Source organism: Corapipo altera, unplaced genomic scaffold (assembly GCF_003945725.1).
Source record: "Corapipo altera isolate COAL_440 unplaced genomic scaffold, ASM394572v1 56, whole genome shotgun sequence".
NCBI lineage: Eukaryota > Metazoa > Chordata > Aves > Passeriformes > Pipridae > Corapipo > Corapipo altera.
Genome location: NW_020884896.1, coordinates 11,428,208 through 11,445,347, shown reverse-complemented (window position 1 = coordinate 11,445,347; position 17,140 = coordinate 11,428,208). Strand labels below are relative to the sequence as shown.

Genomic DNA, 17,140 nt, shown 5'->3' with positions numbered 1-17,140 from the left:
AATCAGGGAACAGCAGAATTCTAAGCTGTTAATGCAAGGTCTTATTTACCAACAGAGAAGCAGCCTTCTGGTGTATCCTCTGAGAGGGTAATACTTCAGTTACCACTGGCTTAAATATGTATCTTATATGATCCTGACAATTTTTTGCCAGCGTAAGCAAGGCCATGACATTCAGGTGACTACATTTTGATCCCAAACACTTCAGGCTTTGGTTCTTTAGTTCTTTTGTGTTTGATTATTTGAACAAAGAAACAGCACCAAAAATAACAAACTTCTGAGCAATCAGGAATATAAAAGATATGAAATATATATTTCACATATATGACATACACGACATATATAAATATATATGAAATAAGCTTCTCCTCTCATTCGTTAATAATTTACTTGTGTGGTAATGCTGTAAAATCCCCTCTGAGGGTTACAAACTGTTGCATTTCCTTTGGTCCAAGCCAACAGTTGTCCCACACATGCCTGAGCCAAGCCACGTCCTCTGTCCCTGTGATGAGCTGGTATCAGACACGGCTGTTGGCAAGCTTGAAACTGTTGCTGGGTCAGTAGTTGTGCTGACATGCTCTTTAAATCAGCAGAAGACATCTGCTCAGGTGTCTTTCTTTTAAACATGACCAAGCTATCCAGTTTTCTTCAGTAATCCACTTTTTTCTTTTCATTCCTGTTTTTCCTTCTAAAAAAATATATTAGCAGACATACTGAGTTTGGGAAGCAGAGAGTAGAGACTATGCATTTCAACTGACAGCAAAATTTCCATAGATTTCAGTGTGTTCAGGTTTTCCTTCTGACCAGCCCACCAAGTTTGCTATGCAGATGGGATTTCCCCTGTAGATACTGCAGTTGGACCTGGGTGGGCAGAAGCAGCTCTGATTTTCTCTCTGTTGTCTGTATATGCCGAGCTGCAAAAACTGCTGACTGCTGAATCCCTCAGGTGAAGGACAAGACAAAAAAACATTTTCAGGGATTTGAAAGGATGGAATTAACAAGACAGGAGAACGTGAGTCTAAAAGCCAGGATAAACAATACAAGGATTTTTTTCCCCTTCCAGGAAACTGAAAGGAAAATTGTCTGTAAATGTGCAGTGTTGATGGACAGCCTGCTAACAGCGAAAACGGGAGTCTCTGAAAGCCTTAGGAAATAAAAATTCATGACCCAAATTAAGAAATATGAACTTGACAGGTGCTTCCTGTGGATGTGGAGATGAGGGAAGCAGAAGTGGGTTCCTCAAGTAAAGGATAATGACGATTCAGAGAACAGGTAATTTGTTTCTCCTCTCCAAGGAGCTCAGCACGGGCGGGAGAGGGGGGGGAGGGACGGATCCTGGCCCTGCTAATCAAGCCGTGCTGCCCACTGGGTGTAATGGGTGCTGCTTCTGCTGAGAGGTTGTTATGTAAGGGAGTTGCATTTTAGAAAGCTGAAAATTGCTTTTCTCAGATTGCAGCAACTTCCTTCATTTACAGGAGATGCTCCACAGGAGAAGTGGATCAGTCCATCTCCCTTCTTCCCAGCAGAACAAATCCAAGTCATTCTGGAACCATTCATTAGCTGGGACTCTGAGGATGTAAATGTGTATTTACTTCATTTCCTCAATGACACAGGCTGGTTCCCTCTGGAAACATCCAATGTTTTGTCCAGTCTAGTTTTAAAAGCATAAGGGTACAGGCTCCTTCCTCTTCTGGTTCAGCAGCATTCACAGTTGGGGAGTTCTCACTGATAATGAGTATCAGTTTTCCTCAGTGACATTACTTCATTTTTAATTGCATTCCAATAAATTAAGGCTTCATAATTCTTTCAGTCTTGGTGCTTAAGTCTTCCAGATCTTTTTATTGGGAAGTAATGTTCCTCTAACCCTAAGCCATAATTTAACTATGCTAAATTTAGTTACCTCTGTTGTGCACCTCTCTAAAATCAGTTTAATATCTTTTGCTGTTTTCTGCAGAACTTCCTGTCTCTTGTTATATGTATTACTCAGCACAAACACTTATGTTCTTGTCTGCTTCATCTCTCAAGACTGGAAACAGGATACTATACACCTTGAAATATCTAACACCAATGTCTCGTTTCTGCCAACCTCAGTGCAAATTACTAAAGCAGGTTTACACTCACCATCTACGGCTCCCTGTGGACACCCACCCTTGTTTCAGAAGTTATTTCAGAAAATTGTTCACTTTAGAATATGAGTTTCACCTTTTTGAAAATTAAGGTGATTAGGAGAATATGTTCCTCCTAGAGAAATGGGGTTCTTCCCTTCACATTTCCTTGTTTTTCAGCATGTAATATGTTTTTTACCACCATGTTTTACATGATGCCGTGGAGAGAGAGGCAAAGCCAGCAAGATGAATCTGCTTTGTCAAAGTTACAAAGTACTTACAAAGTTATCATTCCACAGCATTGTTCTAGCAGATTCTATACCATCAGCAGCATTTATTCTACACCACCAGTTTAATGAAACATAGTTCAGAATATATATACCATCCTAGCAAGGGCAATTTAAGTGGCCCAGTGAGGTACCACATTCCAAGATGCATCTTTTTATCCTCACAGATGTGACTCCAAAAGGCAGTGCCAGCAATCAGTCCTAATGTGTAAAATGTAATGTTTCACATTCTCTTCTTTTGCATTCCCAAGAAGCTTATGACACCTGAAAACTTTAATCCACCATATGCTTCACTTGATTCCTAAATTGCTCTTCAGTTCTTTTTCTCAGTGTTCAAAGGGAACCCTGGCTGATAAAGGATGCACCAGGAATACATGGGTTGAGGCTGAAAAGGCTCATACAAGTTGTGACAGATTCACTTCACTGAGCATTAATCCACTTTAATCCAATTGGATCACATACCAAACTAGCAAAATCCTTGAGGCTTTCACAGCATCAGTTCTGTTAGTATTTAAAGGTTAACAAAGTCAGTAGATCCTGTGCTATTTGTATCTATATTGAGAACTTCAGCTGAGAATTTGTAAAATAAGTTAATGAATATGAAGTAGAGACCACACACTGATGACACTCTCTTAGGTTTGTTTTTCATTTTTTTCTCCAACAGGATGTAGAGCCCCAAAATCTTCTATCAGAATGCAAGTGCCATAAGCTTATCATACTTCAATAACTCAGTCATTTCAAGGATATCAAAGTGAGAGAAAAATACAAGAAGATGCCAAATGTTCAAATCTATTACAACTTCCTCACTGATTGGGAAAGCAAAGTGTTCCTAAATCTCTAAATGCCTCATGCAGGCACAGCAAATAAACAATCTGGGGTAGATGACAATCTCCAAGACCCAAGAGGATGGAGGAAAGATGCAGAGAGCTATAAAAAAAGCTGTCAAGTGCATCATCTTGCTGTAGCACTGTTCTTGTAAAGATGCAAGAGCACTTGCAGCTGTTAAATACTAAGGAGAAACAGCTTAACATCCAAGTGTAGCCCTCAGAGGGGATCCTACAGAGAGACAAGATTTTTCAAAGGCTGATGAAAATTTGAAGGACACCAAAACTGGAAAAAACCCCCCACAATAAATGCAATTTAAAAATATATGAAAACATTTATAACTCCCTATGTATAAAAGCTTTCCTTGAAGGCCCCAAAGGAAGAAATTATGCTTATTCATATATCTGACAGACATTTGTCCCCAATTCAATAAACTAATGTTGTAACTGACGCACTCTGCGCTCAAATGCAATAGAAAACCAAGGTCTTGACCTGCTGCTGCCTTTCTGGAAAGATATCAGGGCTCTCAGGAAAGAGCAGATGTTAATCTGTGCTCAGGATGGCTCCAACCTGGCCATTTCCCTCAGCTTCCAATTTTCATTGGCAAGAGCATGCTGATTCACTCCAAGCCCTGCACAGGATAGTACAGGTTTATCCCAGAAGACATTGCAGTGACAGACTCAAAATAAATGAGGACTTCAGGATCAAAGGCATGATGTAAAATCCTAAAACATTTTCTGTCACAAGGTCATCCATACAAGAAGTATTCTGGGTTCTGTAATAACAGAAGTAGTCGCTTCGTTGAAATTAATTTATTTTGAGAATATCCCTTTTAATCCTCCATGCATTTTTTAGCACAAAAAGTTGAATTTACCACAACCTCCTTCATAAAACTTAATATTGTATGTCTGGTAATGTGGCTGTTTCAACAATTCCTCACTGGAAATCCCACACCTGTGAAACCTTGGCAACCCTGTTAGTAAGTGACCTACACAAAGTTTAATAGAAAATTTTTACTGAATATCCTCTGTTTAATGTAAACAAGGCAGGAGGCAAAACAAGGAGTATATATTTTATATAGTTACACTATTTTACAGGGCACAGTAAGCATGAAGGACATGTTTTGAAAACCCTGTATGATATGCAATATCAGGTATGGATATCCCATGTAGTCCCAGGTCTACTACAGGACCCTTTGATTTTACCAAGCACTTTGGGTTAGTATTTCTTTTAGCAAGACAAAGAGCACTAAGAGTTTGTCATCTGTGAGATTATGGAGCAGGTTATGGTAGAAATTACCATGCATTACAAAGCCATTCCATGATTACTTGTGCCCTGTAAAATCAAGTGTGGCAATCTTTACACTAATCATAGTGTAAGCAAGCTCGGGATTCTGGTCCTTTTATATATATATGTATATATATATATATACATAGGTGATATACAGCCAGACTCAAGCTGTGTATCAAGTCACAGCTTTTATATTGCACAGACAATATATAGTAAGAACATTACACAGACAGGATCTGAATACCAGGAATATTACAGTCATATGAGAAACTAAGGACAAACTTGTTCTACCAGAGCTAGCACATGGCTTATTACAAAATTTTCTAAATCAGACTCTAAATCAAATACATACTATAAATGAAAAAAAAAAAGTAAAAAATGCTTCTATTTACACAAGTGTGCATCAGGATTAAAATGTGGGTGGGGTCTGCCTTTTGAAATAAAAAATTATTCTAGTATTACTTCTCAAGTATTCCAATCTAATACTGGTGGCCCTATTTTCTAAGGGGTAAGCACTCACATTTCCCACTGACATCTGAAGGATCTGCATATGCCATGAACTCTTCAGGCCTTATATTTTCTCAGGTGGCCCTCTCTGGGTAATAAATAACCACATACAGACACACACACACAAACAAAATGGGCACCTCAATGACATGCATAGATCGAAAAGGTGAAAACATGGACCTCAACTAACTTCTAACCTTTTTTTAAAAAAAAAAGTGCATGAAAAATATCACCACAAAAATAATTAAACGAGTTCCATCTCTTATGGAAGATTAAATCACTTTTACAAAAATAAAGGTCATTGTCATCAGGTATAGTAATTAAGGGTTTGGAGGCAGCACTCACAAGAACAGTTTAGGCTAAAGCAACTTTAAGGATTGCTTCACTTTTATCAGGATGGATCCATGTCTTATAAATTTATCAACTAAATAACATTTGATTTGCAAGAACATCACCAATGTCACTGGAGACTGTACAATTATAGCCTGAATTTCAGACTGATTATAGTTTTATCTACTTATTTTTCTCATGGACAAGCTTAAGGAACTGTGTTTGCAGCTTGGCAAACTGTTTTGCATTAAAATGCCACAGAGGCATTACAGTGTAATGAGCTCAGGTATCAGTGAAAACAGCAATGACAACAAAAGAGGTTGATGTTAATGCTTTCATTTGAGATCAGGCATCTCTTGAATGGCTTTATAAATTCTTATATTACTTGCAAAGCTCTTGGAAGTTTTAACATTTCTCTCATTTTCATTTATAGTAGCATTACTGCTTCCATTTTCCACTGAAACTGGGACATCAGAAGTACTCTGGAGCATACACTTAAAAAAAAAAAGAAAATAGAAAATTTGAGGAAAAAGTAATTAAGCTCAAGCAAAATCAAAAAAGACCCAAATTCAGTAAAGCATCACTATTTGTGCTCAATAGCTTAATTTTGTTTATGTAAAAAAATTGCAATTTAAGGACAAAATTCTTGAAATTAAGCTTATGTTTAACTGTTTTGCTGAATTGGGACCTTATTTATAACAAATATATGTATTAAACATCTCTCCGCAAAGACATCAACGTGTTCTAAACTATGTGTCAGGTATCAATGAAGCTTCTAATGCAGACCAACAGCAATACAGATCACTAAAAATGATTTGCTGCTTTCAAGGTATATTTCTAAAGAACAAAAATGAAAAAAGTGTCATTTTATTAACTGTATCCTACTGTGCTACTTGGACATGAAAACAATTTTGGGCTAAATTCATAAGAAAAAAAATCCTCACGCAAAGAGACGAGGAAGTAAAACACCCTTTTGTTTGCCAGAGAAATGCCATACTTTTTAAAAGTGTCCCAGTACAGGAAGCCATTGCATACAGGTTTTACCTGCCAAAATGTTTCCCCAGTTCCAAAGCTACTTTCTCCAGCTGAACCTGTACTGGAAGCTTTTACAGCAGGACCCTCTTCACTTCTGACAACAATAAATTTAGCCCATTAACTGTGACACTGCTCTAATTAACCTGCTGACTTAAAAGGCCTCTCAACATCCAGGCTCCATAAATATTAAAAAACAAGACCTCAAAGGCATGGATTCAGAGCAAAATCTGATTCTCTGCTACAGTCATGTAAATCCAGAAAAAAACCAGTGACTGAGTAAATTAGTCCATCATTGCATGTGAGCAGTGAGACCTGAAATGGGCTTTAACTGTGCAAACAGGGCAGAAGGAAAGACAAATGAAGAAACACAATGTAAACAGAAGGAGTGAAGCTCTACACTGTACGTTCATAGGAGGGGTCCTGCACACGTGTGTGAGGTCAGGACAGGTCTCTCACCCAGACATCCAGTGTGACTGGAAGGTTCAAGCACAGCCCCCCACACCTGCCAGTGCCCAGTAAGAACTCTGCCAAGTGCAGGCTGCCACCAACAGAAGCAAAGCACAGTTGCTGCCCTGGCTGATGGCATTCATACTGAAAAGGATTCACTGAAAGGCATTCCTGCATCCCAGCATTATGAAAAGCAGGTGCAAATTTTGGTCCTGTATAAGTTATCAATGTTTTAACTGAGTTGGCATCACTGTGATGGCTAGGTAAGCAACAGAAACATCTCAAAAAATAACAGAATGCTGCCAATTTTCAAGGCACAGAAGATTCTTAAAGTAATTCAGGCTATATACCAATTTAAAAGAAATTAAAAATACTGTTTCAGCAACAACTACTCATGACCTAGAATTAACCTCTCTGTAAAGGTGACATGGGTCAAACATCTACAGTTCTCATGAAAAAACCTAAAGCAAATCTAGTTATGCAGATGACCTGAGATCAATAGCTTGGAATGACAGAGACAAGCATGGTACAAACATGTACACTTCAGATATATTTGTTATGGATGTGATGCCAAATCAGGATTAATTTCATCAGTATTGATTTTATACTGATATATCTCTTGAAGTAATCCATTGAGGAATCAAGCTCAGAGTTGTCTTTAAGATCCACCAAAACAAAAATGACCCCTCATTAACACCCTCCTACTGTATACGGATTGGTAGATTTTTTGAACCTCATCGTTTTTAATAACATACATTGCAACTATGATTTCCTTTCATATCTCCAACAGAAAGAAGAAGAATTAAGACATAAAAATGTTATAAAATTAATTTGCTTTTTAAAACTAATATGGTCACAAAGTACATGTGAGCCCCAGAACATAAGACCAAACTCTCTAAACACTATCATTAGAATAACCAAGGTCTGATGTCTGTGGTTCTTCATGCAGCTTTTGCAGCTCTTCACACAGTGGCTAGAAATGCTATGTATTGGTTTCTCCCAAAATGCCTTCACTCATATTCGAGGTCCACTTGAATCCTCCTCTCTCGCAATCTGAACATCTGGTGAAAGGAAGTTGTTTTCCAGTTCTGCCAAATGTCCCCTTACATTTTTCCAGGAGGCACCACCTCTTCTCTTTGGGTGTTGTCAATGGACCTGTGGCTGAAGGGAGCAGCCTGACCCCCCAGGGCTGCTCACGGCGTGGCTGAGGTGTGGTACTTCACAAAGGCGATCGCTGCCAGCTCTTTGCAGAACTCTTCCAGCACAATCACGCCCTCTAGTAACGTCATGTGGTCAATGCTGGGACAGAGAGAAAATTGCAGGGAGTCAGGACTGGCACACACAAAACCAGCCATGGGTCTTGGACAACGTGCAGCGTTATTTACTCACATGGGCCCTTCGGGCTCCAAGCCCAGTAGGCGTTTTCTGACCAGCAGAAGTTTGGGAGTGAAATCCGGGATGCGTTGGATTCTTACCATGAGGTCCCCGACGACCTGTAAAGCCCAATGCCACAGACACCCAGTTACCACCTGTGAAGAGTGCCTGGCAGCAAGGTTAATGACAGCTGCAGTGCCCAGGACACAGACCCACTTCAGCCTCCTCACAGGGTCACAGAACAACATGTGGAGTAGCTGCTCTGCCCCAAAAGAGGAGCAGGAAGTAAAGAGATACAAACGCCTTACTTGCTGTTGTCACAAACAGCATTACTTGTTTTAATTATGTGGATGATTAATTTGTCTTAGTAAATGTTGACGCAGGCAATTGACCAGTAAATTTATGGGTTTAGGGAAAGCACAAGGGGAGAGAGTGAAGATTTGTATTTTGGAACGGGGAGGGCTGCTGGGAAGAAGGGAGCCAAGCCCTCTGTCAGTACTGGGCAAGCAGCATTAACAAGCTGCTGACCAGCTTAATAACAGCTGGTGCGTGGGGTAAGCGAGGGATTCTGCCTAGGAAGATTGCAGTGTGACAGGCACCCAGCCAGCACCTCTAGGATGCAGGTCTGGCAGGAAGAAATCCAATCAGAGAGGGGGAGAAGGCGACTTTAGATAAATCCAGGACTATATCATCAAGAACAGCCTTAATCAGAAAAAAAAAGGAGCCTGAGCAGAGACACTCAGCCAGGCACTGGGCATTAAGGAGTGTTCTTGTGTGTGTATCAAAACCATCTCTTTCCCATCCAGGTGCAAACCTGGCCTGTTCCCATGGCACTACCTGACTTTGCCTGCAAGTGACAGCAATGTGACCTAGCCCAGTTTAAAGCACCAGCATTGCCAGAGGGGATATCTTGCATCTACACAATGAAACTAAACAACAAAAAATTCTGAAGACATGAAATAAATTTTCAGTACTTTTGGTAGAAAATCCAAAATCTTGACTCAAATCAAGACTGTAAGTATCTGCTTTCAGAGAGAAACCATTTGCCAACTTCAACTACCCAGCAACTACTACCACTAACTACAAAGTTATTAAATATATTTCTGCTGTACAGCCATATGTATTACCTGTGTGTTTACTCACCCTGACAATCACAGAGAAGAGAGACTTGCAGCCAGAGGCTAGGTTTACATAGGGATCCAAAAGGTATTCATGTATATGAGGATGGGGAAACAGGGACAGTTTGGACAACACTGAAGTAACTTGTAAATTTACATCATAGGGCTGCAAAAAACAGAAAACACAGTGCTCAGTTATTTTCACGCTGGCTTCTCTTCATCCAGCTTGTGTTTATTTAACTACCAGAACCTTATATACAGGGTTGTGAATAAAGAAAGATAAAAAGTTAGATTAGAAGACAGGCCCAATCTCTGCTTTTCACAACAGCAGTGATGTGAATATGACAAACGAGTATTAGATATTATTATTCGTATAACTGCTACAACCACTTCAAGCTTTTGCACACTTGTTTATTGTAGGGTAAGTCCTCTTCCCATAAAACATTTCTTCAGCTAAACAAATAGCATGGAATCAGCTTAGATTAAACATCTGCTTGCTTCCGATGGGAAACTGTGAAGCATATGAGCTAAGGAAATTGGCAGAGACAAATCCATGTTTAGGGCTAACATGTTATTTCTCTTCTACTTCATTTTTTCTGGGTAAGAAGCATTGCAGAGGGCCTGATCATCTTGTGGCAGCATGCTATGGGAGATGAGACAGTCCTGGGCTGGGAAAGCAGCATGAAATTCTGAGCTGTTTCTCTACCTCCTTTCTGCAAATCAACCAAATGGGAGATGCAACACTGTCAGATGCTGGAAGATGCTCATAAGTCATAAGAAAAAAAATAGTGCCTAATTTTCTAGGAAAAAATTAGGGCCTAGTATAAAGGATTTTACCATCCTAGTAAGAAACTCGTTTCCATAAAAGCAAGTATTTTCACCACAGTTTCTAAATATTCCAAATACTTTTTTCCCATCTTTGATTTTCTCATCACAGTGAAAACAAGCTGACACTTTAATGCAGCCCCAAATTTGCAAACTAATGGAGTTTCCTTCTATCTATTCAATGGTAGAACAGACTACATTGACAAGAGATGGACAAACATTCCTTTGGTACACACACCTCTGTCGATCAACCTTGTCGATTGAAGTGGATTACAGGGCCCTCATTCCATCTCTATATCTGCATATTGGTAGTAACATCCTCAATGACATAATCACATCTAGAATAGGATGATTTAATGACCTCCAATTATCATCTCTATGCTCTCAAGTTAACATCCCACTGAACAATCAGAGAACAGATTCTTGCCTCTTTCAGATTTGGAAGAATTCACCCTCAGACTAAGACAGTCAGCTATTAAGACATTAGCTACGTCTACATGTCTAAGCTTGCATTAGCCTACTCAGCAGAGATCTGACACTTGGTACACTTGACAACACACAAACATCTCCTGCCATCTTAGATGCTCCAGAGTATCTGCTGGTCTCTTGATGGTTCCACAGGTGGTGAATCCTGCAAGATCTCTGTTGTAACCACAAGCTTGTAGGAATATCTTGGGCAACAGATACCTCAGTTCAGGCACCTGAGAGCAGCTTTCAGTCCACACAGCTGCAGAAGCTGAGATGGTGATCCACTTTGCACTAAAAGAGACCTGCTTTTCAGCATAAGAGCTCCAGAGACTACCAGGGCTGTTTTCACAAAATTTCCACTGACTAGACATGGATACCTAACTAATATTTAGGTACCTTATTCTTGAATTTGTTACCACACACTGTTGCATAGCAAAGCTGCCTTACAGATCTTCTGAAGTGAAAGCACATATTTCTTTTGGTCAGTGACAGTTATTTTGCTACGTGATACTCCAGCAATAAATTCATCTCAATCTCCTAACAAATGAAGCTTTAAGACCCTGGACCAGAGATGTTATAGGTAGAAGAGATCACTACACTTTGAGTTATTATGGCAGAGCTACTCTGCAGAGACACAAATTCCTTCCATAAATCCATTCACAGCCTACCTAGCTGATCTGTAGAAGGTCTTTAGAGCTGCCTGAATCAGCCAATTCATTAGGAAGCTTTGAAGCAATGAGCATTATCTGATGTTCACAAGAAGAGAAGGAAACAAAGTAGTAACACGTGCTGCATTGTTCAGACAGATTGCTGTTGTGATTTGAACTAATTGAGAGCATTAAGGAAAGCTGCTTCTTCACACAGAGCTTTTATTTCTGTCCATATGTCAGCAGACTAAGACGGCCCCATTTCAGATAACATCCTAAAAACTTTCCCTGTTTTCCTAACTGAAAAGATGAAATGCAGCAAAATCTGAAGTTCAGGAAGGTTAAAAAAAATTTTTAGCAAACAGTCAGTTCCATAGAAATTTATAGTATTATCAGGAGGAAGAAGGTAGTGTCTAGTAGACCAGGTACTTGAAACAATTTACTTCACTTGTTGTGCCTCAGCTATCTTCTGCCAGAAACTATGTGTGGTACCTGCCACCTCTGCAAAGTTTTCTGGTATCATAATCACATCAGAGTGTTCCCCTGAACACTCACAGAGCTGACCTAAAGGCTGCTACTGGCTTCCTGACATGTTCCCTGTGCATTTATAGGTTCAAATGGCTCTCGTCTGCTTATGACCAGGAAATCTGGCCCTACCACAGCTAATTGTTTATTCTGTAGATAGCTCCATATGTAAAACAGGAAAGAATTGTACAAGCTTCTGAAACTTGTACAACCACATTTGTAGCCACTCCAGCTGGTATTTACAGGGAAGGTAATCAAGATTTTCAGGGCTCATTTTCACTGGAAAGAAAAATTATCTTCTTGGTCTAGAGCAGTAATATTGACTTGAGGAACATAAGCCCAGAGTTTAGAGAAGGCAAAGAAACACTAAGTTTCCACAAAGAGAAACTCCTCACCTCCCTGACCCCTCACTTTCTCTCCAGAAAGCTGAGGTTCTGCAAACTGGCTGAACACAGAAACAAACGGGCATCAGAAAAAGTCACTTTCTTTTAATTCTTTTGTACTAATCTGGATCTGACATATCACACCACCTTTTCAGAACAAGGAGCCTGTCAGGTTTTACCTCATTTGTTTGCCTTTAGCAGATATATTTTTATTATTTGAAGATAATCAAACTGGAAAAAATGTACTTCACATTACAGGTAGAAAAGAATACCGTATAGAAACTTGCACTGGAAAGTTTTTTAAAAACTGAAAAAATGGGGAAAGTATTAACAGTGATGCAGTAAGTTCTTTTCACCTTACACAGTGACATAAACTGCTTCTTGAACAAGACTTCAGATTGAAGTTCACCGAAATATGGCAGAAAGATGATGTACCATATTTTATTTACTGGAATATGTACATGCTTTTTAAGTGTAAATGGTGTAAAATGAAAACAGAACCATTTTACAACAAACACCGTAAAATGAAAACAGAACAGAAAAACGCTAAGACTGAAGGATTCCTAACATACTATCTTAGGAATTCTTAAGAGACTATCTTATCTTCATCTTTTATCTTAAGGATATACTTTCCTTACTCAGTTTAAATGATATTTCTAGTCAATAAAACATTCGGTACACAAAAAGGTGGTTAACAAAGATAAGAGAGTTTTTGTTCTTACTTTTGTTAAACTGATAATACTGATCACTGCAGCATCCTGCAATCTACAGGGACCTGCACCAAGGACATGGGACATTACACAGTAATATGAAACTATAATAGAAAACTGACTGATGGGAATCCACGGGACCTTATCAGCCCTTTAGCAGTGATGAAAGTATCAGAAATGGAATTCCTAACCTGTTTTTTCTTACCTGATCAAGAATCCTTCCCATTCTTTCAAACAGGACTTTCAAGAAGTGTCCTTCAAAAAATGACGCTTCTAAATTGCACTTTTCCAAAGATCTGGGAGATCCAGGCCACTCCCACCGTAAGCAAATGACACAATAATCCCGGAACTAGGAAAAAGCAGTTAGGAAAACAGACTTAAATCTCCATGGAAACAATTTAATTTCTTTTGAATAGTACATACACCTTAAAATTATAATCTGTAGCTAAATGAAAACTCTAGGCTCAAAAAGAACAGTCCTTGTAAAGTAAACACTATCAGCAGGCACCTCATTTTCTTCTTGACATTCCTGCTACTAGGGTGGCTTGAGAAACAACCAGTGGAGAACAGAGCTCCCAAAAAGCAGCTGGGGCCAAAGCACAAAGCAAAGCCAACAATACACATCCTGGTCAGGGTTCTTCTAAAGCAGGAATTGCATTCTTACACATTCTTCCTGTCAATACATTACCACATTTCCACTATAGGATGTGTAGCTTGTCTTGCTATTCGAACTGTCTTGCTCCCTAATTCCCAGGACAGGAAAGGCCTGTGTATATGCAAATATATATATATATATATTTTCACACAAATGAAAAGAATTCCAGGGTTTCCTCTTGCCTCTTTTTGTTTCCTATCAATCCTAACAGTCTTTCTCAACCTCTGTCCCTCATTTGCTCTGGGCTGCCTGATGTCTCACTTTCAAGGAATTATACCTTGAAAGGAGCACAACTTATCGCAGAAAAAATAAGGAACACAGGAATAAACAGAAGCAAAAGAGAGAGAAAACAGACTCAGAAATTCTGCACTGCATGTATCTTACCTACCTGTGCAGCCTTCCAGGAATAGAAATATGGAGGCAGAACAGCTATTTGGATGTAATAACAGCAATAGGGAGGGCTATTCTTAGGGGGGAAATATTTTAACAGTAGCCATATCATTGTCAGGAAGTGACAGAAACCAATTCTGCTCTCTAATAACTCCCAGAATACTCTTTTTCCCAAGGCATGAAAGAAAGACAAAGATGATAAGTGGTTTCTGGCATCCAAGAATAGAAGATAGGGGAATTTTACATCAACCCTTGTTTCCTTATTCTCTATTTTCTATTCCCTTTCTTTTCAGGAGAGACTACTTCAGGAGATAAAACAATATAATAAATACAGAAATCCAAGCTTCCCATCTTAAACTGCTGATAACATAATTCCAAGGTTATGGAATCTTTGAATTACCTATCAAATATAGCTCTCAATTACTCTGCTCCTTTGCATAAATTTTTCTACTTTATAAGATTCACAGGACTTCAGTATGAAAGCTGAAAACAGGCATTGTCCTCTGACCAAGGAAACTTTATATTATATTTGTAAAAACAAAACTTGCATTTATTTCAAAGCAGTATATCATAAAGCTTTCCCTAGCTCCCCAACCTCCCAACTTCCAACCTGAATGCCTTAGGCTGCGCATTTCCCGTGATGAGTTTTTATTTTCAAAGTCCCAGATTGCATAACTCCTATGCAGCATTTTAATTTCTCTTTAGTTCTTTCAAACAGCTTGGCAGGCAATTCTCCAAGAGAATGCAGATAAATGCAAAAGCAAATTAAGAATCTATCCAAGGTTCAGATTTTCTCTCACTGTATTTGTTATATGAATATTAATGCATTTAATGTCATTCCTTATTCCCCCTAGAGCTATACAAGGTGAATTCATCATCAAAAGATCTCCAAACGTAAGTTTTCATTAGAAAATGAAAATTGAATTTTCCCATCTTTCATTACCAAAAGATGCATTTATTAGGACTATTTAGAGAACCATTTGTATATTCTCATAAGCATTTCAAATTTCAAGGACCAAGGAAGACTTCACTGACTTACTTGTCTGTGGGCATCTCTGAGGTAAGTATCATAACCTGTACCCTCCACGTGGTATGATGACTTTGCTTCATCAGGTACAAGACAGAGAAAACTAAAGAGAAAAAAAGTACATTAATGAGTATCTATATTCCATTGATCAATACCTTTTCATCATCTGTACCAGTGTACACAATGCTGAATTGTCTGGCCAATTAATCCACAGACTCTACCATAACTCTATGTTAGGAACAGAGACTATAAAATCTACTGAAGCATGTCTATTCCAACTACTGTTTGTAATAACAAGATATACACTTCAGAACTTTTGTATCTAACACTGGAGGTAAAATCCTCAGTGGAAGCATTTTCTCAGAATCAGCAGATAGAATGGAGATGAAAAGGAATATTCATAACCAGTCAAGTATTTGCTAAAGGCCAGACTCCATCTTACTAGAAGTAAAAAAAAATATACTTGGGAATAAACAAGCCAAAAGAGAACAAGAATTACAGGTAAAATTTTTCTAAACCTACTTCATAGGTAGCTTTATTTACCATAGTTTCCTTTGGTAAAAAATTAACATCTAAGACATACAGGAGTATTTGCATATAAATGCCCCAGTTACAAATATAACTGAATTGCCTTTACCAGATATGTAGTGTAAATACTCTATGTCCTTATTACTTCACCAATATCTGACCTAAAATGCATCATTAAATTTTGAATCATATTAGTAACTGTCTTGAAAAAAAGAATAAAAATTAGAATCACTGAAATTTCTGGAAAACAAAAAACCCCTCAGTCTTTGGACCCTGATTCCAAATTTCAGCTTTCTCCACACCCCAAGAACTCCTGGATGCTCCTGGAAGATTTTTATGCAGAAATATGTAGTAGCTGACTTTTCACATGTACATCTTATCCAAAAAAATATAAATTTGCAAAACACTGCAAATCCTGAAAAAAATTGTATTCACTGATGGAGATTACACGAGATGAATTTAGGAGAATATTCTTTGTGTCTTTGCTCCAAACCATGTCCACCATAAACTATATATAGCAATACTGGGGGAAAGAGGGCAAGAAGTGACAATGTCTTTGTGTCCTGACTGTCCCCGGGCTGTTTGTTTCCTTTGGCCAACACCTCTGATTATTTCTGGGTAAGCAGATAGGTCAGCTCTGATACACCAGTGCTGCCTTGCTACCATGTATTAACAGAGCAAACAGCCTTTGTCCTAATATTAGTTCCTAAGAGAATTACCATCCCTAAGTTGCTTAGAGCAGAGCTTGCCCTCCTTGTGATATCCAGTTTGCAGTACGACTGACAGGCACTGAGGTGTGTTACAGGTGACAGAGGTGCCCCCTAATTTTCAGGGAACAGAAGGTTATCTCCAGCATGGCAATTATTTACTTTTATGTATGTGTTTAAGGAACTTTAGGAAGTTTTGAGTTGTGGGTTTTTTCCCTAAAACGTTTATGGCAAGACTCTCCATGCTTGTCCAGGAAGGTGAAGTCCTGGAACAGCAATTATTTCTGTGAAAAGCAAGTTTTATAATCAACGAGGCTTTCACAGTGAATTCCAGCTATTCAACTAGACCATTAGCTGCAAAGTTCTTCGATTTTTCTCATTTATGTTGAATTATTTTTACTTATGCAAGCTCTAATCTTTCAGAAGTAGTTTTCTGATAAAATGCCACATAATTTCCTTCTGCAGAGTCATTTTCCCAGCTGGCACAGAATAACATCCATTACAGAGTACATTTAATTTGCACAGTGTGTGCAGACACCCACACATTCAGACATTTCTTTAAGTGTTTGTTTCAACTTACCTATTTACAATTTTATGAACTTCAGTCTTCCCATCATTTTTTGGATGTTCTGGACTGACAGGTGGAGAAGCACTGAGCCACTCCTGTGCTGACAATGTGTTATCTGGAGACAGATCAGTAAATAATGGATCTTCCTCCAGGTCTCTGTGAGATTATATCAGACAAAAACATAATCATTGACAGAACATTATGGAAGGCAGGAATATCTCTGTGTCACAAGGCACGCTCTGTGTTTTTCTTCTCTGAACAACTAGGATGTTTTCCAGAACACTACCATATCCCTCTTATTACCTAGTTAATACACAGAAACACCAACCTGTATAATACCCAACATTCTGAACAACAGAGGAGACATTTTTGACTCATACAAAATCACTGCA

At 38.7% G+C, this 17,140-nt stretch overlaps 1 protein-coding gene across 2 annotated transcripts in view; it reads right to left on the bottom strand.

The window, feature by feature from the left end:
- Positions 1-4,011: 4,011 nt before the first annotated feature.
- Positions 4,012-17,140, bottom strand: part of FAM160B1 (family with sequence similarity 160 member B1) — a 34,016-nt gene continuing 20,887 nt past the window's right edge. For both annotated transcript variants that reach the window (XM_027647927.1, XM_027647928.1), the window contains 6 exons: positions 16,761-16,904; positions 14,958-15,048; positions 13,079-13,222; positions 9,341-9,481; positions 8,213-8,316; positions 4,012-8,122 (listed from right to left, as the gene is read on the bottom strand). In XM_027647927.1, the coding sequence (XP_027503728.1) occupies positions 8,017-8,122; positions 8,213-8,316; positions 9,341-9,481; positions 13,079-13,222; positions 14,958-15,048; positions 16,761-16,904 (730 nt within the window). In that variant the 3' untranslated portion in view covers positions 4,012-8,016. The remainder of the gene's footprint in view (positions 8,123-8,212; positions 8,317-9,340; positions 9,482-13,078; positions 13,223-14,957; positions 15,049-16,760; positions 16,905-17,140) is intronic.